The sequence below is a fragment of the Hyperoodon ampullatus genome (assembly GCF_949752795.1).
Source record: "Hyperoodon ampullatus genome assembly, chromosome: 2".
Lineage (NCBI taxonomy): Eukaryota > Metazoa > Chordata > Mammalia > Artiodactyla > Ziphiidae > Hyperoodon > Hyperoodon ampullatus.
In genome coordinates this window covers 15,411,936-15,435,697 of record NC_136915.1, presented here as the reverse complement: position 1 = coordinate 15,435,697, position 23,762 = coordinate 15,411,936, and the positions used below count along the sequence as shown (strand labels likewise).

General features: G+C 54.5%; 1 protein-coding gene across 2 annotated transcripts in view; it reads left to right on the top strand.

The window, feature by feature from the left end:
• Window positions 1-871: 871 nt before the first annotated feature.
• IFFO2 (intermediate filament family orphan 2) overlaps window positions 872-23,762 on the top strand; it is a gene marked incomplete at its 5' end in the record, with an annotated part of 45,692 nt that continues 22,801 nt past the window's right edge. For both annotated transcript variants that reach the window (XM_079728427.1, XM_079728426.1), the window contains one exon: window positions 872-1,527. In XM_079728427.1, the coding sequence (XP_079584553.1) occupies window positions 872-1,527 (656 nt within the window). The remainder of the gene's footprint in view (window positions 1,528-23,762) is intronic.

Below are 23,762 nucleotides of genomic sequence, written 5' to 3'. Positions count from 1 at the left end.
GGCTCTGGTCCCCCGGCTCTTCCAGGCCGAGGTCTCCCTCACCCCGTGGTAATCTGGGGCCGGGGAGTTGGGGTGGGGTGGAAGAGAAGCGGGGTCTCCTTGACAGAGGACGTGGGGGAGGGGACTTCCTAAAGGGGGAAACGAGCGCTGCCGAGGCTGCTTGTCCCTTTAAGAGGCCGGGCTGGCTCTGCGGCGGTTCCACCTAACCTAACCGCGTGCCTGGTGCAGCTCTGCGGTCTGTGTCCCCGGGCAAAGAATCCGAGCCGGGTTGGAGGGCTGGACCCGGCGCGGGGGAGGGAGTGGTCCAGCCCGGAGCTGGGCGGAGCCAAAGCTGCAGACAGCAAGTCCACCGAGCCAAGAAAACGGTGGAGCCCGGGAATGGGAGGAGCCACGGGGCCGTGGGCGGGGCCCGGCGCTGCGGGCCTCGGGGACCCTGCCTCCAGCTTTGGGAGCGCCGCAGAGGAGGGCGGGGTGGGCGGGGCGAGCTTGGGAGCTGGGCCTGTGTCTGCAGTGGGCGGGGCCCGCCGCAGAGGGGCAGTGCAGGCTGAGAGTCCTCTACGCGCTAATACCGCGGAGCCTCCACAGCGTCTCTGACAGCACCGGCGCCGGGACCAGCGATCCTCGATACCTCGCGCAAATCGCCGCGGCCTCCACCGCGGCCCGAGTCCAGTCCCTCGCCTCGGCGCCCACATCCGGGGGCGGTCCGGCTCGCCGTCTCTGCGGAGGCCGCATCTGGCGCGCATCTGGAATCGCCCGGTCGGTCGCGCTGGATCCTGCGCCCTCCCTGGCCCGGCCGCGCCGGGAGCCCTGCCCGGAGCTGGAGCCGCACTTGGAGCCGCGGGCCCGGGTCCCTGAGCCGCGCAGCCGGCGCATGGTGAACTCGCTGATATTCGGGGAGATGGCCTTGGCCTTCGGCTGCCCGCCGAGCGGCGCCGGGGGGACCTGCCCCGGCGCGGGTGGCGGCGGCGGGGCCGGGCCAGGGCCATCGCCGGTGACGGCGGCGCTGCGGGACGACCTGGGCTCCAACATCCACCTACTGAAGGGGCTCAACGTGCGCTTCCGCTGCTTCCTGGCCAAGGTGCACGAGCTGGAGCGGCGCAACCGGCTGCTGGAGAAGCAGCTGGAGCAGCAGCAGAGCGAGCGCGAGCGGAGGCTGCGCTACAAGACCTTCTCCCGCGAGCAGGCCGTGCAGACCGGGCCCGAACTGCTGCAGCCACCCGCGCCCGGCGGCGGGCACGGCAGCGGCGCGGCGGCCGGAGCCAACGCCAACGCCGCGGCCCTGGGCGGCCTGCCCCCCGGCGGCGGCTCGCAGCCGCAGCACTACGGCCGCCTGCCCGGGACCATCTGGAGCTACACGCAGGTGCGGCGCACGGGCGGCGGCGGCGTGGAGACCGTGCAGGGCCCCGGCGTGTCGTGGGTGCACCCCGACGGCGTGGGCGTGCAGATCGACACCATCACGCCCGAGATCCGCGCGCTCTACAACGTGCTGGCCAAGGTGAAGCGCGAGCGCGATGAGTACAAGCGGAGGTGAGTGGGGCCCCGCTCCTGCCCCCGCACTCCCGGCCGGGGGGGTCTTCCCTGTCTCCGCGGCCAAGGAATGTGTGCGTTCGGGAGGGGCCGGGGGCGGCAGCTGGTCCTGGCAGGTGGGCTGGAAGCTGTGTTTACAGAACGCCCTACACACGCTTGGAAAACTCAGTTATCTAGTTCCAAGAATGGGAGCGGGCGCTAACTATGGTGGGGGACACCTCCGTTCCGTCACTGGACCAGGCACATTGTTTTCTAAGTGACATAGTGACCATTGGTGTTTTACGTGATCTCATCTAATCCTCATGGCAACGCAAAGTGTGGGGCATTTTTATCCTCATTTTGTGGATGAGAGAACGGAGGCACAGAGATGCAAGTGACTTGCCTAAGATGGCTTGGCTAATAGGTGGTGAAGCCAGGATGTGAACTACTACCTGGCTAGTCTGTCTTCCAGCTTAGGTATTTTCCCAAGGATGTAGGAGGTGGGCTCTCCTCTGTCAATGGGTGAAAAGAAATAACTCTTAACTAATCCACTGGCTTCTTGTTCCTTGAATTAAAAAGTCATGTGTTTAAGAATGGTTGGATCTGTCCACTGAGGCCAGGGTCTGCTGTCTTGCTCCAGCTCTGTAAGGTCCAGCTGGCTGGGCTGGATAACCAGACCTATATCAGACTGGCCACGAGCTTTTAGAAACAGCTCCCTTCACCTCTCTTCTCCCCACCCCCAATTCTCATGGTTTTTTGGACCCCAACAAACTCAGCCCTGAAGGCCCACAGAAGGAGATAAGCTTAGGCTGGAAGACTAGGCACTGAATGGACCCAGACCACCGTCTCTGGCTGGAGTGTGGTGCAGACTGCCTGCTGAACTGGCTAGCACATTCCTGCCCAGCCCAGATTCCCTAGCTGGGAAACTGACATTGCTTCCTGCCTGCAACCTGGCTGACAGTATTGTCAAATCGGCCTTCTGATAAGAGTAGAGGGGTCTGTCTGTAGCATCTCAGGCCTGGATGGGGGCAGGGCCCTCTGCTGTCCCAGGCATGGGCAACTCTGCATTGGGAGCGGTGGCTCTGAACTTCAGGGCTTGGAGGATGCACTGAGAAGCATCTTTCCTCCATTCCTCGAGTCCTAGTGCTGACATGAGCACAGAGAGCTGGGCATGGGTCTCCTTCCTTTTCCTCTACCGGCAGGCTGGCCACTGGGTGGGATTCAAGTGCCAGCTCCATTACCTGCCCGTGAGAACCACTGGCTGAACCAAGTGGTCACTGAACCACTCGGAAGCCTGTTTACTTATCAGAGAAATGGAAATAATAAAATCCATCCACAGTTGCACAAGGGGTGAGTAGGCTGGTGATGCTTTTTGGAAGGTATAAAGTAATCAACTTGACATTATTAAACATGATCGGCTTTGTCAAGCTGTCAGGGAGCATTTGCCTGGAGTCTCAGGTCTCTCATGCAGGGCCTAACTTCCTGGGGGTAGGTCTTGGACCCTGCGGGGAGCAAGCTACTCTTCTGGGCTGGTTGTTTCTCCTGAGGACTTGAGAATGGCCTGGTGCCTCGCCATGGGGAGGCCACCTCTCTGCCCCTAGTGGGCAGCTTCCTTGGGGTGGGGCAGAGAAACAGGCACTTGCTCTCGATGGTGAAACTTGGAGGGCTGGGCCCTTCTGTCTGCCACTGTTGATCGTGTTGTCATGCCCCAGGCTTGCACTGTGTTTGTTTTATCGTGTGTGTGCTCTTTGGACCTGGCTACTAAGGAGGTGAAAAAACTGTGCCCAATCTTAGAGGGAGATGGGTCGGCATTGAGCAATGCGCTGTTCAAGTTGCACACAGGGTGTGGGGTGTGATGTCAGCTTCTGGCACTGGCCTGGAATGACATGGGTGCTGCTGAGACAGGTGGAGTGTGGGTGTCTCTCTTCCCGCCCTTCTGGGGTGTGTGTGTACCTTCTCCTTCCCCATTTTTTTTTTTTTTTTTTTTTTTTGTGAACTGTGGAGACGCATCTTTTCTGAAGTTGATTCAGGGCTCAAGTTGGATTTTTTCAAAGCAAGTTTACTCCCTTCTTTGAGCCTCAGTTTCCCTATCTGTAAAAGTGAGAGGAGGTGGTCTAGAACTGTCCTTGAACCCCTGGCTGCCTCAGAGATGCCTTAGGCAGTTCCTTGAATATTAAATAAAAGTTAATATTTTAAAAATGTTAAAATGGTCATAAAAGTGTGCTCAGTCACTTTTAAGTTCTTACTGTTAACTCACGGAAGTCTACTTAACATTGATTTGTTAGTACTTGGCCTCAAGTTAGAGCCTTCCCCTGCCTTCTCTTTGTCGGATGAGTACTCTGAGATTACAAAGCAAACTGCTTAAAGCTGGTCCCATTTGTAGCTACTAATCTATGAGAGTCAGGATTTTCTTGATACTCTGTAGCCAAAACCAGAGATAGAATTAAAGCGAAGGTGGACCTGTCATCCATAATCCCAGTTCTAAATGTTAATGGATCAAAATAGCCTCATCAACCTCATGGATTGAATTTAGAATAGGTAACTGTTATATCATTGAGTCTACAATATAAATTTATACAAGTAACATTCTGGTTTTACTTGTTTCTGTATTTGGGTTTATCATAAGAATTTTATTTTGGGAAGAGGGCAGACGTATGATCAGCTTTTTGAAAAGCTTAAGAACCACTGGGTTAGATGATCTCAAAGGGTCTTCCCAGCCTTGACAATATGTAAATCTGAGTTTGAACTACCTGCACACTTCTGATCTCCTTTTCATAAGAGAATGAGACCAAGGTGCTTACCTGGGGTCTTGGCCACTGAAGGCTTCAGATCCTTCCAGGATGCCTAGCATGGAGTCCCAAGCAGTGGCCAACAGAAGGAGCCTGTGCCTGGAAAGGAAAGGTTCCAGGGTTTCCTCTGGTCTACCTGGAGGAACTCGCAGCCTTGGGGATGTTCATTCTGTGTCTCCAAAGGGCAACCTGGGTTGTGTAGCTCAGTGTTCTCCAAGCTGGGGACTTTTGAGGTTCCACCTCCATGAACTGTGGCCATATTCATGTACCACCATCCATATTATTACTTATGTAAAATATTTTATATAGCCTTATGGGGTATAATTTACATATCATAAAATTCTCGCATTTTATGTGTGCAATTCAATGATTTTTAGCTAGTCCACGAGTTGTGCAACTATCAGCACAATCCAGTTTTAGAACACTTACATCATCTCAAAAAGATCCTTTCTGCCCTTTTGCAGTGAATCCCTGTTCCCACCCCAGACCAGGCACCACTGATATGCTTTCTATTTCTATAGATTTGCCTTTCCTGGGCACTTCATATAAATGGAGTCATACAGTATGTAGTTTTTTGTGTCTGGCTTCTTTCACTTAGATGATGCTTGTGTGGTCCATCCATGCTATAGCTTATATCAGCAGTACATTCCTTTATAATGCTGAATAATATTCTACTGTGTGGGTAGACCACATTTTGTGTATCCATTCACATACATAGTCAATAAAATGTAAATTTAAGAAGTCACCTGTGTGCTACGTCACATCATCTTGTGTGCTGTCAGTGCTACCTGATCCGTGCTTTGGAAACACCAACCCAAACCAGAGCCCCTGGCCTGGGGTGACTGGGCCCTGGCCCCGATCTCTCCTGCTTTGGTTTCCTTTTGGTCCAATCAGCTCTGAGCTCTTTACCATGAGGGAGATGTGGTCACTGAAACTGTAGCCGACAAGGTTGTCAAGCATTGATTTGAAAACCAAAACAAACATCTCTACCCTGTCACCATGCAGTGCCACCAAAATATCCTGTTCTGAGTTTGCAAGCTGGGGGGCCTTTCCCTGGGAGATTCCTACTGAAACTACATAAACTTTAGACAGGCAGAGAGTTTTCTAAATGGGCATCCTAGAGACCCAGACTCCAGGTCTGGCTCTACCATTAGGCGCTGTGTGACCTCAGGCCAATTTCTGCCCTCTCTGAGCCTTAGGTCCCCCCACCTATACACAACAGGCTTCCTTTAGGTGATCCCTGCCAGCTCGCTCTACATTTCGGTCTGTGACTTGGAGGGGCCCAGTTCAGGGCTGCTCTTTCTGCCTCCTGAGATGACAGTGTGGCCTTTCTCTGTTCTGGACCTCCCCCTTTCCTGCCTCAGGCCCCGTGTGGTTTGGAACCAGCTGGTTTTGTTGCCTCCCCTTGCAAGTTGCCGAGTGTCTGTGCCCCTGACTCCAGTCAGCCTGAAAGTCTTGGTTTGTTTTCCCTGGAGCTTTGTTTGAGAGCCAGGATGACCACAGTGATCATTTAGCCTAGTGGTTTTCAAGTGGACTCTTTGGAGCCCTGGAGTCTAGAAGAGGGTGTCTTGGGGGTGATTCTGGGGACAGTCAGGGGGGCTGACCACCTAGGATTTGGCCAACATCAAACACAGCAGCTCCACTTTCATGTTTCTCAGATTAATATTCTGAGGGAGATTCGATTGGAAACCAGGGTTTTACAGTTTAGAAGAAAAGAAAGAAAGAAATCGCTGATTCAGCTGAATACTTTCATTTTAGAGTTGGGGAAACTGAGGCCCAGAGGGAGCTGACCCACAAAGCCGAGCCAGGCAGAACTTCCGTCTGCCATTGAGAGCTTTCTTCCCTGCCCTGAGGTGATGCCCGCATCATTTGCCTTCCACTGGGGCTTGGCAGAATTCTCTCCACCTTTTTTATGTGTCTGCCTTTAAGCATTTTTTAAAAAGCCACTTTCAGGGATAGGCGGGATTTTGTCACAGCTATTTCTGATCATGAGCCGGAAGCGGCTGGGCTGTTGGCCTGAGTGGAGGGCTCCAAAAAGGGCTGGTGGTTGAGCCAGCTGGAGCGTCCCTTGCCTTTTCCCGTCATGCGCTGGGAGGCCCTTGAGCAGGTGGGTGCTGGCCCCTAAGTGCCCCAAAGCCACAAGACTGCCCCGGGAAGCTGGTCAGAGGGCTTCGTTCCCTGCCACTTCCATTGTTTTCGAAGCTGCTGATATGGATTCTTTATTTCTGATTTTCCTGGGAGGCAGCCTGGGATCGTGGAAAAAGGGATTGAACCCCGGTTCTGCCACTCTCTGTGTGACTATGGGCAATTGCTTGGCCTCTCTGAGCTGCCTGAGACACTGCTTTCTGTAAAAGAGGGAGAATAACTCCCCTAGGGATCGGAAAGGAGTAAATAAGCTCATGTGTTAAGGCACATGAAGCTCCCGGGACGTCCCCCATCCCAGAGCCCTACCCCCACCCCGCCCCAACCCGCCCCTGCAATATCTGTTCCCTTCATTTACAAGGATTTCTCAGCACAGCGCTGGACTGCCTGACACATCCATTTCAGGACCCGTTGTCTCTCTCCGTCCTGCGGAAGGTGCCAGAGATGGTGCTGGCGGCAGAGGGAGAAAGGGCTACTTCTTTGTCCAGCATCTAAGGAGGCTGTTCTTCCTACTCTTAGTGGTTGATTTGTGCCTCCGGGAATCTCTGGTCCCCCTCTGCCCTTTCTCCCAACCTCCTTTAAAAGAAACACGCCCCCTGCCCCCAACCCCGCCCTGCCTTCATTTAGCTCCTCAGTATTCCAAGTCGCTTGGGTTAGGCTGGCAGACTCTTCGGGAACAAATTTGGGAGGGCTTTTCAGAGCCTCAAGCTAGAAGGAGGGGAATGAGGTCCCAGAAAAGAAAAGGAAACAGGAAGCAGGAAGCAAGGATACAGCTGACACTGAAGATTCCTTCTCCCAGGAATTTGAGGCGGGGCTTTTGCCTTGGCCACCGGATACAGGCCCCTGGGCCCCACCAGCTTACAGACACACACACACACACACACACAGAGACACACGCGCGCACGCACTCACGCACGCACGCACGCACGAGCGCGCTCTCAGGCTCTCTCTCCAAGCCCGTGGCTGCATCCCCACACGTGTCGGTATTTGAAAGACATAGAAGGGTAGACCCAGAACTTGCACACATCCTTTGCTGCTAAGAGATGCATGGACTTCCAAGGGAATTGATTTGAACCATGCCATGTGTCAGTGATACCAGAGGCTGCGGACTTTGCATGTGGAGTCCTGGCTTTCGATCACATTGATGAGATGCAACCGGCTTGGTGCTCCGTTTATTTCCCAGGTCATAGATGGCAGGAGGCCCACGACAGGGAAGGAGGTAGCCCTGTTGTTCCCTCAGGGTCAGGATATGTTGCTCTCCCCTGACTTTCTTGCATCAGGCATCCCTGAGCACCCACTGCCTCCCCATCACAGGACCGTACACCCTGAATTGTAATTGCCTGGGATGTATCTGCCCCCTCCACTGACTGTAAGCTCTGTGGGGGCCGGCTCCGAGTCTGTCTTCTTCGCCTTGTACACAGAGAACCCATCCAGGGCCTGGGCAGAGTCCATGCTGAGCAAGTATTTGTGCAGTGAGGGGCGCTCTTTGCCCGGCTGCTGTGTGCTGGTAGGCCCCAGTGAGGCTGGGTTGACACAATAACTGACACGCATGGACTCTACATCCGGCAGACTCACAGCTTGTGGAGGGCAGGGTCTGGACCTGGAGTCAGGAGACCCGCGCTCTGGTCCTGACACATCAGTTCAACAAGTTCGAATGAATACCTGTCTCCTGGTGCCACATGCTGGGCTGCCAGTGCAGGAGTTAAAAGCTGAACGAGGGCTTTCCTGGTGGCGCAGTGGTTGAGAGTTCACCTGCCGATGCAGGGGACACGGCTTCATGCCCCGGTCCGGGAAGATCCCACATGCCGCAGAGCGACTGGGCCCATGAGCCATGGCCGCTGAGCCTGAGCGTCCGGAGCCTGTGCTCCGCAACGGGAGAGGCCACAACAGTGAGAGGCCCGCATACCGCAAAAAAAAAAAAGAAAAAAAAAAAAAGCTGAACGAGCTTGGGCTACCACTTTGCCTCTCTGAGCCTCAGTTTCCTCATCTGGAAAAGGAGGATGCTGAGATCTGTGTCCCAACATTGTGAGAGCAGTAAATGGGCTCACAGAGCTACAGTACATTGTAGGTGGTGAAGTTCCAGGAGTTACACAGCCAGATTTCACAGGGCAGAAGGGGTGAGCAGTGCTGGCTTTGTGAGGTGGGCAGAAGTCAAGAACGGGGCTTGGACCTGGGGAGAGGGTAGTCCATGACCTTGCTGGCAGTATCTGGGGGTTGTGAAGCCTCTTGGCAGGACTGGTGCTTAGAAGAGGTGCTTAGAAGATTCCAGGCCAGGTGGGAGGCTGGTGAAGATTTCTGATGCTGCCGCCTGCCTGCCAGGGCAGTGCCCTCCCAACCCCAGTGGGCACCCATGCTTGGCTTCCTGGGCAGGATGTAGTTTCTTGCTCTAGTTCTTGGTACAAGAGTAGTTGTCACCCAATACTAAATCTGGCAAATGACTTAGGTTCCCTTGAGGGCCTGTGGCCTGACTGAGCCCCCTGGGGTGTAGCAGGGGGCAGTTAGAGCCCGGTGGAGTCCAGGTCGCCGTCCTGGCTTGCCTGGGGTGTGAGATAAGCTTCCTGTTGCCCACCTGGGAGTGGGGACACTGGGAAGATGGGCTCGCCCAGTGCCCTAGGAACACTCTTGTCTCTGTAACTTTATTGGAGTGATCTGGATTCTGTGCATGCCATTTAATCTCTTGCACCTTGATGTGTTGCTCTATAAAATGGGGATAAGTTTTCTTATGCGTTCTGCTTCCCAGGGTTGTTATAAGAATCAGTTGAGGGGCTTCCCTGGTGGTGCAGTGGTTGATAATCCACCTGCCCATGCAGGGGACGCGGGTTCAATCCCTGGTCTAGGAAGATCCCACATGCCGCGGAGCAACTAAGCCCGTGCGCCACAACTACTGAGCCTGTGCTCTAGAGCCTGTGAGTCACAACTACTGAGCCCGCTTGCCACAACTACTGAAGCCCTGCGAGCCTAGAGCCCGTGCTCCGCAACAAGAGAAGCCACCACGATAACAAGCCTGCGCACCGTAACTAGGGAGAGCCCGTGCATAGCAACAAAGAAAGACCCAACACAGCCAAAAATAAATAATAAAATAAAGTAAAATAAATTAAAAAAAAATAATAAAATAAATCATAGTGAGTTCATAGCCACCATTAATTGAGTACCTACTACGTGCTAAGCTCTGTGATGAATTCATTAAATAAGTGAGATTTAATTATTAGAGCAATTCCAAGAGGTAGGATTGATTCTGTTCATTTTACAGATGAGAGTTTCAGAAGGGTGAAGAACTCTGCCCCAGATCTCCCAGCGAGTCCAGCCTGGGTCTCCAGACCCCAAGTTCAGTTCTCTGCCTGGCGGAGACGCACGCTGGCTTTGTCTCATGCGGCCTGGAGGCTGGTGAAGCTGGCACAGGATGGAGGAAGCAGGCGAGAGGCAGGCTGAGGTGTGGGTCTTCCCGGCGCCTGTCACAATATTGCCAGGGCGGGTGGCGGAACAGGAGGTGGCCACCATGCAGGGAAGACTTCCTGCTGTGACTTTAGAGTAATTATTTCTGGTGAAGCCAATGAATCACTGGCAACACAGGCAGATGAGCCTCCTGGGCTGCCATAGAGGGCGGGCCAGCACCCCTGATCTCTGAGGATTGAGCTCTGGGGAGGGGGAGTTCCTGGCTTGGCAAATCTAGGCTGGGAGACCTGGGGGTGAGGGTGGGGGAAAGGATGGCGAGCTAGGAACACGAATCGTTACCTGTCAGGCACTTTCCATGTGATCTGATTTAAACCTTGTGACAACCCTGCACGATGGAAACCGAGGCTCAGAGAGGAAAATTAACTTGCCCCAAGTCACATAGCAAAGCCAGGACTGGATGTGGGTCTCAGACTCTAAGTTTCAGTGCTCCTTTTGTCACGCCCAGCGCCTGAGCACTCCCGGGGCAGTGCTCATCATCACTGCCTGATGACGAGCAGGAGACAGCAGTGGACATTCTGGTGGCCGGAGGGAAGCTGGCCTCCACCCTGGGCTCAGGTCTGACTTCTGCTTTTGGTTGGTGCTGTGAACTTTGCCAGGGTATAGGGAACTTGTTACAGTCATTCTGTGCCTCTTGTTGGGGATGATGAGCTTGCTGGGTGTGGGTGTCTGAGAAACCAAGGTTCTGTTCTCTGGACAGTGGCTGGGCACCCACCGTGTGCCAGGCCCCATGCTGGGCACCAGGGTGAAGCAGACACAGCCCCTGCCCTCAGGAGCTCGGTGTCTGGGGACACAGACAAATGGGACAATGTCATGTGACAAGTACCCGCCCAAATAGTGCCTATGCATACTCGAGGCACAATAAATAGTAATTAATTTAAAAAATATTGATATACCATGTACCTTTTGCTGGCTGCATTCAAAGCAGTTTACGAATATTTAATTTATATGACCTCATAACAACTCTATGAGTTGGATACTATCATTAGCCCATTTTAGAGATGCTGAAACTGCGCCATAGAGACATTGAGGGAAGCCGGGCCAAGACAGGAAGTGGTGAGCCAAGATTCGAACCCAGGAAGTCAGGCTCCAGATCCAACCTCTTATCCTGTGTGGTACCTGGGAAGGGGCATGTGCATTGCAAGCAGCTTTCCTGCTCTGAGCCTCAGTTTTCCCTTCTGTGTAATGGGGGTTATAAATCTGGCCTCATGAGGCCGTTTGGAAGATTAAACGAAGTGATGCCTGTGGAAGCATCTTATAAACTGTTGAGTGCTGTGCCCGTGGTGACTAAGTGATCGGAAGCCCTGGGCCACACCCACACTGCTGTTTCTTCTCCAACTTCCCATGCAACCTGGGGCTACTTGAAGTTCCATGAAAGGTCCTGTCCTCCCCTTGCCTTTATATCACATCTCCCCTAGATCCCAAGTCAAAGGACAAAAACCTTTGGAACTAAACAGCTTGGAGCAGAGCGTTTGTGTGGAACTTGGAAGCTGGGAAGAGAGGAGTCCAAGAGTGTTGCTACTGCTTATCAGCTCCGTGACCTTGAGCGAGTCCTTGCTTCCTTATCTGCAAAATGGGGATGGATAGGCATATTGCATGGGTGACATGAGAAAGGGACTGAGGTGACGGCCCTCAGACACTAGCAGCTGCTGTGATGATTTTTTAAATTAATTTTTATTGGAGTATAGTTGCTTTACAATGTTGTGTTAGTTTTTGCTGTACAGCAAAGTGAATCAGCTATACGTATACATATATCCCTTCTTTTTTGGATTTCCTTCCCATTTAGGTCACCACAGAGCCTTGAGTAGAGTTCCCTGTGCTATACAGTAGGTTCTCCTTAGTTATCTATTTTATACATAGTAGTGTATATATGTGCCATGATGATTCCTTCAGTGAGACTGGGGGTCCTGGGGAGAGGAGCATGGGGGCACTCCGGTGGCACTGGGGCCCTGGCCTGGGCAGCGCTGGGTCGGGGCTGTCTCCAGGGCGGCTCTGAGATGCTTGCTCAGCGCTCTCTGGCCTGCGTGCTCCGACTGCAGGATGTGCAGGTGCACACAGCCCCCTGCTCATCTGCTGTGCGACGGAGAGACACCCCCACAGTGGAGACACTGCCTTCCACCCTCTTAATTGGCATTTTTATTACTTGGGTTATTTAAGGAGTTTCTTGGCTCGCTGCCACCTGTTTGCCGTCTAGGGGGAGGGGAAGAGCTGGGTCTAAGTGGACCTTGTGAAATTCCCCAGCAGACAGGCCTCTCTCTGGGCAGAGTCGGTACATCTTCCCGGGGCCCACTGGCACCCCCGTTTTGTCCCCGCCTGCTGTGGTTAATGGGCAGAGGGCCATCCAGGGGGCAGGGTGTGGGTGGAGACTGAGACTGGGATAGATGTGGGGAAAGCTTGTTGCAGAGTCAGAGAGAGCCTTGGAGCACTCAGCGGGACCCCGGTGGGACCCTGTAGTGCCTGAAATCCAGGGATTCTTGAAGACAGCTGAGCCAGCTTAGGGCCAGTCAAGGAAGGCTTCCTGGAGGAGACGTCAGCTGAGTTGTGTTTTGAAGGTCCAGTAAGAGTGGAAGAGAAGGGGGAAGGGTGCTGCCCGTAGAGAGAACAGCTTGTGCAAAGACCTGTAGCTGAGATCGCCGTGCTGGTGCACCACCCAGGCCCGGGCTGGAGTCAGGACACAGGCAGAACCTGGCCTGCCTGCTCTCTCTTCTCCCCGTTCCTGGCCTCCCTCCCTCCTCATGGCCTTCTTGGCTCTCTTTGCTCTGTTTTGCTGCCTCTCCTCCTCTCTCCTTTCCCTCTTTCCCTCCTTTCTTGTTTTGGTCTCTGTTCCCTATGGCTGGTGGCAGGGGAGGGCTGTGAGGGGTCTCTATCCCCCACCCCCGCCCAATGCCAGGCCTTGGTGGGGGGCTCTTTGTTTGCTGCTGGGGCTTTGTGAACCCGTGCGTGAGCCCGTGGGTGTGCGCGTGTGTCTGTGAGTGTGGGGCTGAGAGCCTCTTTCTACCCCCTGTGGACTTGGAGGCCCCGGGGTCAGGACCCCACCTCTGTCCAACGCAGACCCCTTGTACTATGGGCCTGGGGTCTTGACATCAGGTTGGGAGACAGGGGAGGTTGCCTGGTGAGCGGGATAGCTGCCAGGTTAGAGGTCAATGCCGTCATGGGGGCCTCAGCCTCCCCCGCCCCTATCAAGGTCTGGGCCTGTGATTAGACACCGGTCGGGGAGTGAGCTGGGGAGGCTGGGCTGCTCACCTCACCTCTCCCGCCTGACTGCCCCACCTGCCCCTTCTCCCTCACACCTGTGCCTTCCTCATGCCCCCTGGTGGGCCCAGAGGGTGTGAGGCTCTCTCTGAGGTCATTTAATCCATCCTCCTGCTTCTAGGAGACGTCGTTCCCCTGTCATTCCAGATGACTAAATGTGCCTGGTGTCTTTTGAAGAAGACCTTCTGAGAGTTTGTCCCTCAGTGTTTTATCTTTTTCTCTCTCCCCCCACCCACATACCCATGACCATTTTACAGATGAGAAAACTGAGGCCCAGAGAAGGAGAGCAGCTCCCTTGAGGTCACACAGCACAGTAGGGGCTAGAACCCAGGTCCCCTAAACAGGGCTCCTTTGAAACCCTTGGCCTAAGGGATCCTTCTGGAGGCTGCTGGTCCTTTAAGGAGGGCTTTGGAAAACTTCCAGAGGCCAGAGAATGTAGAGTGAAGAGGCCTCGGAGCCTGTCAAAGTGGAGCCCACACGGACCGAGCCCTGCCCCTTGGCCAGACATCCGGGTCCTCAGTGCTGCAGATGAGGCTCTCTTGGCCTACAAAAGAGACATCTGAGGTCACCTTGGGTTTGTCTCCTCGTAACAGGAGGCAATGTCCTGAGCTCGGCCTGGCGTTGGCGTCTTGGGGTGTTGCCTGACTGGCTGACTGACCTACCGTCCCTGTCTGCCAGCCGTGTGCTCAGCTGTGCATTTCTCTGTGCCTTGGTTTCCTCTTGTATAAAATGGGATGACGAGACCCACGGGGTTGTTGATGAGCCTGGCCCACTGAGGGCCATTCCATCCCCTTTTCTCTGGGGTGAGCCCTGGAGTTGGAGGTCTGAGAACTTTGCCCACAGTCAGGAGTTGGGTGAACCACAAAGGCCGATCCCCCAGTCTTTACAAAGACCATGTTTCTTGAGTCCCCAGCCTGGGGCTGGGCCCTAACAAATAGTATGTTTGGATCTGTACACAGTTTTATATGGAAAGTCTTAATATTACATTGCAACTGGTTTGACACTTGCCTTTAAAGAAAGTATTGATGTTTAAAACATCAGGACTTATTCAAGTTGGGAAAACTGGGGTCAGAGCTCACCAGGCTCCTGACAGAGCCACGATTAATCTGATGCTGAGTTCAGGGAAGCCCCAGCGTGTAGGTTGTTCCTTTCTGGGCCTTAAGGCATAATACATCCATGGGGAGTTAAAAAGAAATGATTTCTTCACTTCTCCTCGGTTGCATTGCCAGCCAGCGATCGGGGCATTCACTTGGGTGGGAGCTCTGATCCTGGAGTGAGATCGCCTGGGTTCCCATCACCACCCCAGGGATGGGTGTAAAATGGGGATGACATCGGTAAAATGTCTGTAAAATGGGGATGAGAGCCTTAGCTCACGGGTTGTAAAGAGGGTTCCATGCGATGGTGCGCGCCGAGGGCTAAGTGGGGTGCTGGCCGCTGAGCTGTTATTGCCCTGTCCCTTCTGTCCCAGCCTGGCCCTCACCAGCCCCCAAGGCCCCACACAGTGAGAACCGCCTCTTCCCTCCCCGTTCCGGCTGCAGAGTGGCCTTTGTGTTCAGAGCACTTCCTTTCCCCAGCAGAACTGCCTGCTTGGCTGGCAAGGAGGAGGTCACATCCCCTGCCCTCCCCAGCAGACTGTCAGCGCAGGGTCACTGGTAGGGCAAGACCTAGCATTCGAGGCTGTGGCCAGCACAGTGTGTCCCCTGGAGCCTGTGGCTTCCATGGCCTTGCTGGAGAGTGGTCTTCAATGGGGAGTCTGTCTGTGTCCCTGCCTCCCTGGGGAGGGGCCCCCTAAGTCCCAGCATCCTTGTGCGGATACGGAGGCAGCCTTGGGACCCATCCCTGGCCTGAGGTCTCACTGTGAGGCAGGGGCTGAGCTGGGGTTTGAACCTGAATCTGGTGGACTCTTCCAGAATAATTCTGGCCACACTCCCAGGCTCAATCTTTCAGGTTGAGGAATGGGCTGCATGTTCCTGGCCCTGGCCCTTGGGCTGAGATACAGGAGTTCAAGTCCTATCTTACACCTCAGGGATCACCAGGGCAGCTCTTCTTCCTGAAGGCCGTGGGAATATGGCTCCCGGGTTCTTGTCCAGCCCACTGACTATCTCTGCGAGGCCTTGTGGGTGAAGCACCCACTCCCAGACCTTGGCAGAGAGGTGACGTTGAAGGCTGTCCTGGCATTGTTTTTCCAGGGTTGATGTCAAGGCAGCTGGTTTAGGGTTTCGCCTCTGAGACAAAGGCTGCTTTGTAGCTTCTGCTGGGCTTAAGTCCAGGCATATCACCCTCTCAAGGTGGGAAACAAGGTAGAAGGGATTGCAGAGAAACTCTGGGAGGCTTCACTCACCCTCAGCTCCTCCAGGAAGGAAGCCAGGATCTCATAACCCCATTATACTCCTCTCACCGTTCCCCGAGCACATCCCATGTGCCTGATGCTGTTCAAAACTTCACGGATGTTTTGAACTGCACAAGACTCTTGAACCTCGCAAGACTCTTGAAGGGTAGCTGTGGTTAATGCCCACTGTACAGATGAGGAAACAGTCTCGGCAGGTGAAATGACTTGTTACTTGTCGTGGCCAGAAAGTGGCAGAGCTGGCATGTGAACTTGGGTCTTAAAAGATCGTCACTGGGGTTCCATCACTGTCCAGTCTCATTTCAAACCCAGCTTTGGGAGGGTGCTTCAGGAGGTTGAGGCGCCCCAGGGGAAGGCTGGAGCAGATAGGTCTCATGGCTTTTGGGATCCATAGCTTCTCTTCTCAGGATTCAGAGTTGAGTCACGGTGCTTGGAGCACGTGTTGCATATTTAAGAATGTGTGTGTGGGTGTGAGCACAAGTTAGAGAAGGGGGTTGGACGGTGGAAGGTCTATAGTCACGGGAAGGTGATTCCAGGGAGCCCTTGAGGGCAAGTGTAACGAATCATCCCAGGGGACACCTAGGACCTCCTGCTCTTCTTTTTCAGGAATTACTCCGCTTGATCATTCATTCATCCATCCATCCACCTGTTCATTCATCCACCTATTCTTCCATCCATCCACCCATCCATCCATCATTTTTTTGTTGTTGTTGAAGATGTTGGGGGTAGGAGTTTTTATTAATTAATTTATTTTTGCTGTGTTGGGTCTTCGTTTCTGTGCGAGGGCTTTCTCTAGTTGCGGCAAGCAGGGGCCACTCTTCATCGCGGTGTGCGGGCCTCTCACTGTCGCGGCCTCTTCTCGTTGCGGAGCACAGGCTCCAGACGCGCAGGCTCAGTAGTTGTGGCTCACGGGCCCAGTTGCTCCGCGGCATGTGGGATCCTCCCAGACCAGGGCTCGAACCCGTGTCCCCTGCATTAGCAGGCAGACTCTCAACCGCTGCGCCACCAGGGAAGCCCCCATCCATCATTTTTAGGGTGCTTGTGCTTGGCCCTATGCTTGGGCCCTGGGGATGATGCTGCATGGATTGGAAAGGCAGACTCCTTTCCCTAGGGAGCTCGCCGAATGACTGTGAAATCAGAGCTGCATGAGTCCTTAGAGATGTTTGATTTCTCCCCCAGCACACACTTTTCAGAGGGGTAGTGACTTGCTAAAGGTTACACAGCAAGTTGGTGGAAAACCTAGGACTCAGAGCCAGGTCTGTGGATCCCAGCCCCATGTTCTTGCATCTCTGCTGTGCTGACAGACGGCTCCACTCCTGGCTGGCGGCCCTCTCACCCGGCCCTTCCTTCCTTGGCTACTTTGATGTGTTCTTGGGCTTTTCTGGAGTCTTCTGCAGCCTCTCTCCTGAGAGACAGCCAGAGATCCTGGTTGGGCCAGCGTACAGGCCCCAGGCTGGAGCTGGGCCTGGCTGTGCTGTACCCTGAGATGACACCATTGTCCGCTTGGAATGTCAGGTTGGCTGGGCACCCGAGTGCAGAGACTCGGAGGCCCTGCTTTGCTTGTGGACTCCAGCTTGCTGTCCCCAGAGGGTCTCCAGAGGTCACCTGTTCCTCCCTCGCCTTGAGGGTAGGACCTCTGCAAATCCCACTTAAAGGTTTTACTGCCTGGGAAGGATATTCCAGGGCCTTCTAACATCCTTGTAGGCTTTTCCATTGGGAAGTGCTTCCTGGTCTCTAGCCATAATCCCATACGCTGCATTTCCCCTTGCTTAGCCTTCCATTGAGTAGGGGAATGGGTGGGCACTGCCTGGTGAAGACCCTTCCTGAGTTCTCCAGGCAGCATCAGTCCCCCACGGAATCTCAGAAGCTTACCTTCTTCCAGCCTGAAGTTCCTCTTGACTCATATGCATGCTCTCATTGGGACATGCTTTTTGTGTAGAAAGGATCTGGCTGGTCCCTCTAGGATTCCACAAGTTCCTGGGGGAGCCGGGCTGGGGGCAGGGGGACGAGGTACATTCCTTCTCCTGGAGTCATGGAGCCCTCTGAGCTGGAAGTGGCCCTGGAGCCCAGGGATCACCCTGGCCCCACCTTTCCTGATGGGGAAACTGAGGCCCAGAGCGGTTGAGCAGCGTGTCTGCGGCCATTCAGACAGCCTTCACAGGGCAGTGCTGTTTCTGGGGTTTGGGTCGGGGAGTGGGTTTTCCAGCCTGATGAAGGTAGCTGGTGGCCTTCAGACCTGGCAGTCCCTGCCCCAGATGGGTGTTCTGGAAGCGAGGCAGCTGGCTTCATTGTGCTCCGCAGCCAGGAACCAGTACCCGCCCTGCTCACTCTCTGGGTTGGCAGATTCCTGGCGGGCCAGGCCTCCCCTCAGAGCCGGGCAGTGGCACCTCCTCCACTCCCACCTGCTCCGTGGTTCCCTCTCACCCCACTGCCTCGCTGACTCCCTTTTGGCCCCCGGGAGGCCTCTCACCTCCAAGGGTGGAGGGCAGGAGGCCTGAGTGTTACGACAGTAATGAAGTTGCCAGGGGGATGCTAGCTCCCGTGCTGGGGCAGGAAGGGGTTAAGCAGCTCTGTCTGCTGGGCCAGGACTCCCAGCTGGTGTCCTGGCCCCTCAGGCCAACCAGGCCATCTGGCTTGGCAGACGTCACACCAAGTTTCATCTGTTCCAAGGCAAAGTCACCAGGAGGAAGCTGCCTGCTTCCTTTGTGGGCCTGCTGGGGTGGGCTTGGACCAGGCTTCTGTCCCTAGGAGGCCAGGCAGGTTGGGAAAGGACCCACCACTGGCAGGCTGCCCGGGGGGTGGCTGGTGGAGGGAGAGCCTGAGCTCCCAGGGATGGTCAGAGCTTCCTTGTGCAGATGGGTCCCGGGTCGGGCTGGAACGCAGGCAGAGCGGGACTTGCACCCAGGCCCTGCTTGCTGCTCCTCCCCGGGGCCTCAGCCCCCAAGCTCATCCATTCATCCAGTGCATAAATACCAGTTGAGGGCCTGCATGTGCTGGGTACTTGGTATCCAAGTCTACCAGACAGCGCCCCAGTCCCAGTGTGGGGGAGAGGGACCCGGAGAATGAAGCCTCTGAGGGGCAAAATGGCACATCTCAGCCAAGCCCAGGACCCTGGACCCTGGAGCAACCCCCTAGCCCCAGCAGCTGGAAGTGGGATCTGCTCACTAAGGTGAGCAAAGTAACATGAGATGCTTGGTACTCATGATCTTGTGTAATCTTCACAACCCAGTGAGGTAGGTACTGTTGTTACCCCATTTCACAGATGAGGAAACTGAGACTCAGAGAGGTAAAGTCACTTTTACCAGGTCACCAGCTGGGGCATGGCCATGGCTGAGTCTCTCTCTCTGACTCGCAAATCTTTTGAGATAAAGGGGCAGCAGTGGGGCCATGTGAGTGGCCTCACCCCTTCCCCCAGGCTTCTCCTTCTCGTCCCTCTGTCTTGGACCATCTCCTTTTTGGCTTCTTGCTGAGTCCAGGCCAGGGATTGTGTGGCTGGAGGACCAAGTCTCAGGGGGAGAGAGGCCCCAATTGGCTTTGAGTTGAGAAGGGAATCTGTGCTGGTCCCTTGGCGGGGCTGGGATTGGTGATCATCTCCCTCCTCCCCCTGGGCTGGGCACCTGGCAGGGTCCAGGCAGCTTGGGGATCTTTAGTGTCTGCAGGATGCCCTGCCCATCTGAGTGTCCTTGGGGCTGGGCCAGGCCTAGGAGAACCTCACTTCAGCGACCCCTCTGTTGGGGCCTAGTGGAGCCCAGGGTAGGGCCTCTGTGCTTCGCTCTTACTGTTTGGAGGTGATGCCACTTGGGATCCATTCTGACCCCCAGGAGACTGAGTTACATGTTCCCTGACCTTCTCTATCATGACACCACCTGGCACAGAGAAAGGAGCCTAGGCTTTGGGGCCAGAGAGACCCGTGTTCTACTGCAGCATCTGCTGCTGCATATGGAGAGCAGAGGCAGGCGAGTCTGGTGGTTATGAGTTTGGGCTCTGGAGCCAGACTGCCTGGCTTTAAGTCCTGACTCCACCACTTCTGAGCTCTGTGACCTTGCACACGTTGCTTCACTTCCCTGGGCCTCAGTTTCCTCATCTGTAAAATGGGCATAATAATAGCACCTCCCTCTTAAGGCTGTTGTGAGGATTAAATGAGTTGATAGGGCCTATCACATCCTAACATTTCATATTGTTAACTATTATGATTAGGGAACCTGGACAAATCGCCTTACCTCTGTGAGCCTCAGTTTCCACATTGGCAGAATGGGGGTGAGGAAACTAGAGGCTCCAATAAGGTGCTCTGCCAGGGGTGTTACTGTTGCAGAAGGTTCTCTGGGAGTCTGCTATTTTTGACCTCTCTCTCCTCTAGAGGCGTACCCCAGCCCTGTGGATGGATGGGAGGAATGCTGTGTGTGTGTGTGTGTGTGTGTGTGTGTGTGTGTGTGTGTGTGTGTGAAGTGCCCTTCCCACTGGTTCACATCATGTTGAATGTCAGGACTGCATGGTGGCAGGAGGCTGGTATTAAGTCATGAGTCCATCCCCCTGAGCTGTGTGTAATCCCGCTCGGTGCGGGTGACTGCAGTCTAATTACCTGTCCCGGCTGTGGCTGCAGCCTTCCCGGCCAATTATGACACTCATGGCGCTCCACATGCAGGTGGTGCCTGCCATGACCCATCCCTTGTTGCACCAGCTGCACATGTAATTGGTTCCTGGGGTCCTTGTCACTCTTCCCTCCTTCCTTCCTGGTGATTGCTCAGGACGGTCCTCCTTCCCTCAGCAGCGGCATGGCAGGAAACACACAGGCTCTGGGTTCCAGTCCCTGCTCTGCCGCTGCCTGGCTGTGTGACCTTGGGCGCGTCACTTCACCCCTCTGAGCTTCGGGCTTCTCATTTACAAATGGCCTTGGCTTCTGAGCATCCCCTTCTGAGGTCCTGCGGGCCCACGTTCTGTGATTTTTTCCCCCCCGTTACGCCTGGAGCCTGATGTGCTTGCCAAGCCTCATTGAATCTAAGAGGGGGGTCATTCTCCCCCATTTCACAGATAAGGAGTCTGAGGCACAGAGAGGTGACCTGCTCAAGGCTGCAGGGCCTTGGTTTAAACCCAGGATGAGGTGTGTGCCAACCCTTGCCTGGTGGGGTCTGCTTGGTTGCCAACCCCTCATTGGTCCAGGAGTGCTTAGCTCAGAGTGACATGGCTGTGATGGGGAGCCGGCGTTGAGCTGCAGACCCGCAGTGCCGTGCATTTACCTGCAGGACGGCACGGTCACTTGAAATAAACAACAGAGAGATCCAAAGTGCACATTAGATTTCCAAAATAGCCTTGGGAGTTGCTGTTTTTCCTCAAAGCTATAAACATATCCTTGGGTGGGGCTCCCCCAGCCTCCTGGGCACAGACCCCCTGGGCCTCCAGCTTCTTGGCCAGGTGTCCAGACCCCCTCCTGGCTTCTGGATTTGAACAAGAGATGGAGTCCCAGAGGCTGAGAGCTGCTGACACTAGGGATGGGGGCTGGGTGGAGGGTCCCTGGGGGCTCGGCCAGGCCTGGGCAGAGAGGCTAAGTCCTGGGGATGGAGAGCTGTGAGCACTAACCTGCCCATCGGGGGCCCCATGAGAGGTAGGCGCAGGCGTCAAGGTGAGGGAAGGGGATTGTTGGAGGAGAGTAGAAGTGCTGGCAGGGACTGTGGAGGTCGTCTGGGAACCTGAGGCTGACGGGGAGAGCGGGGAGGGCATGTCCAAGGCCACACAGTGAGTTGGTGCTACACTGACTCCAGATAGGGTCTCCTAAGGAAGGCCCTGGAGGGGACATTCCATGGGCCCTTTATCCAGCGAACATTTATTTGGTTTCTACTGTGTACCAGGATCTATACTGCACTCTGGAGTTGCAGCTGGGAGCCAGAGATGGGTCTCATCTTACAAGGGCTGAGTTAAGTAGAGGAAACGAACAGGTGAACAGATAACCTCAGTAGCAAGTGACCAGTGCCTTTGGAGTACAGAAGAGGGGCGTTTGACCCTGACTGAGGAGCCAGGGAAGGCTTCCTGGAGGAGGGGGTATACAAACTGAGGCCTGAAGTTGGCATAAGCTTCAGAAAAAGCTTCAGAGAAAGAAATGACAAAGTGGCATGTAGAGGGAGCCTTCCAGGCAGAGTACACAGCACAGGCAAAGGCTTGGAGGTGTGATGCAGCTTGTCAGGCCGGGGCTGGAGGTGCCCTAGGGGGTGCTGTTTTATCTTGCCCCACCCTAGCATGTGGCCACTTGCTCTAGGGCTCATCACACACCAGGTGGGAATGTCTACCCTTTTGGAAGAGAGGTGACGGGGCCCATTTCTCATATAAGCCTGATCGCCCAGCCCTTGCTCCTTGGGGAAGGCAGAATGCCACCCAATGAGGGCGAGGAAGGACAGTATTTGTGGTGGGGTCTTCCTCCACCCATGGGAGAGGCAGCCTTTAGACTAATGGGGAAACTGAGGCACAAAACAATGTTGCTGCTGAGCTGGAGTTAGGACCCGGGGACCCTGCTTTTCCTTGGCTCCCTGGGCGGCTGCTGAGCCCCATGAGAGTACAGCTTTGTCACATCCAGAGCTTTTGAGGGGCACAGAAGCCTTTTCCATGTCCATACCCTTGAGACAGCAACCCACTCCTTGGAGGTGACTAGACAAATATGCAGATATGTATGTAGTAAGATCCTCTTACAGTGTTGATTAGATTGCCAGGACTTGGGAATGACAGTGCAGGACCCATTAGATCAGTGGTGCCACGGCCACCTGCTGGGAAGGATGCTTGCTATGTGTTGTTAAGTGGGAAAAGCACACTTGAAAATCGCACATGGTCTGATCCCATTTTCACTATTAAAAGATCTCATACGAGAACAAAAAATCTCATAAGAAAGCCTTGGGAAGGATGTGCAGCCAGTGTTAATGGCGATTCTCTCAGGGATGGAGGATTGGGTGGGCTTTTAAATTCTTTTTTTGTTTGGCTTACCTGATTTTTTTTTTTTCTGTTTCTTGTGTAATCGTAAAATACTCAGGCAATTTAAAATAAGGGGAAAGCGAATGGGTATTTTTGTCTTAATGGCTTTGGTTTTTTTGACTAGGAGATACATTACCTGATTCGAAATTTAAACGATACAGAAGAAATTTGGATGCATGCTACACCATGGATGAACCTTGGGGACATTATGCTAAGTGCAATAAGCCAGTCACAAAAAGACAAGTACTGTGTGATTTCACTTATATGAGGAACCTAGAGTAGTCAGATTCCTGGAGACAGAAAGGATATAGAATGGTGGTTGCCAGGGGATGGCGGGGAGGGGGAATGGGAAGTCACTGCTTAATGGGGACAGAGTTTCAGTTTCGCAAGATGAAGAGTTCTGGAGATGGGTGGGGTTTACATAACAGTGTACAAGTACTTAATGCCACTGAACTGTACACTTAAAAATGGTTAAAATGACAAATTTTGTATTATGAGAATTTTACTACAATTTAGAAAATGGTACAGAAGGAAACAGAGTGACGAGTCTCCCTCCCACCCTGTCCCCGCCACAAGGCTCTCCCTCTGGAGACAACCACTGTTTTCAGTGTCGTGGTGGGGACTACTTGCTTTCCTCCCTCCTGCCCTGGGTACCATGGGCAGGGGCAACTCGGATGAGGCCCCTTCACTGGTGGGCAGAGCAAAGATGCCTTCCACTCCAAGAGCCTGGGATGAGCACCCCCTCCCATCCCCACTTCCAGGGCACGAGGCAGCCGTGCCCAGATCTGCTAGCCCTGTTGGGTTGGGGGATTGAGGACCCAAGGCTGGGGGGTGGGGCAGAGGTCCTGCCTGGGGAAAGCCCCGGAACTCGCTGTCCCTCTCGCAGTGGGAGGAGAGTGCTCTTAATTCAGTCCTGTGCTTCTAAGTGGGCACTTGGGAAATGTTTGTTGAATCTGTCGTGGGAGAAAGAAGGTGGAATCTAAGCCAACAGCCAGAGGGGCTGGGCTGCAGTGGATGCTGAGGCTGCTGGGCTGGGCGTCCCAGAAGCACCCCACACTCACTCACTGGGGCGTCCTCGGTGCTGGGTCTCATGTCAGCGCTGGAATGTGGGGCTGGATAGGACACGAGGGAGGTGAGACATCCTCCTGAGGTGAGACAAGCCTCCAAAGACTTGTTTGACGGCCCCATGTGTCACCAGGCGTTGAGAGCAGGGAGTCTGGTTTGGTACCCGGGGATGCTGCCTGGTGCCTGGGGCCCTGACCATCCACTCAGCAGAGCTGCCACCCCAAGCTGAGCTGCCCATTCTCCATGGCAGGAGAGACAAC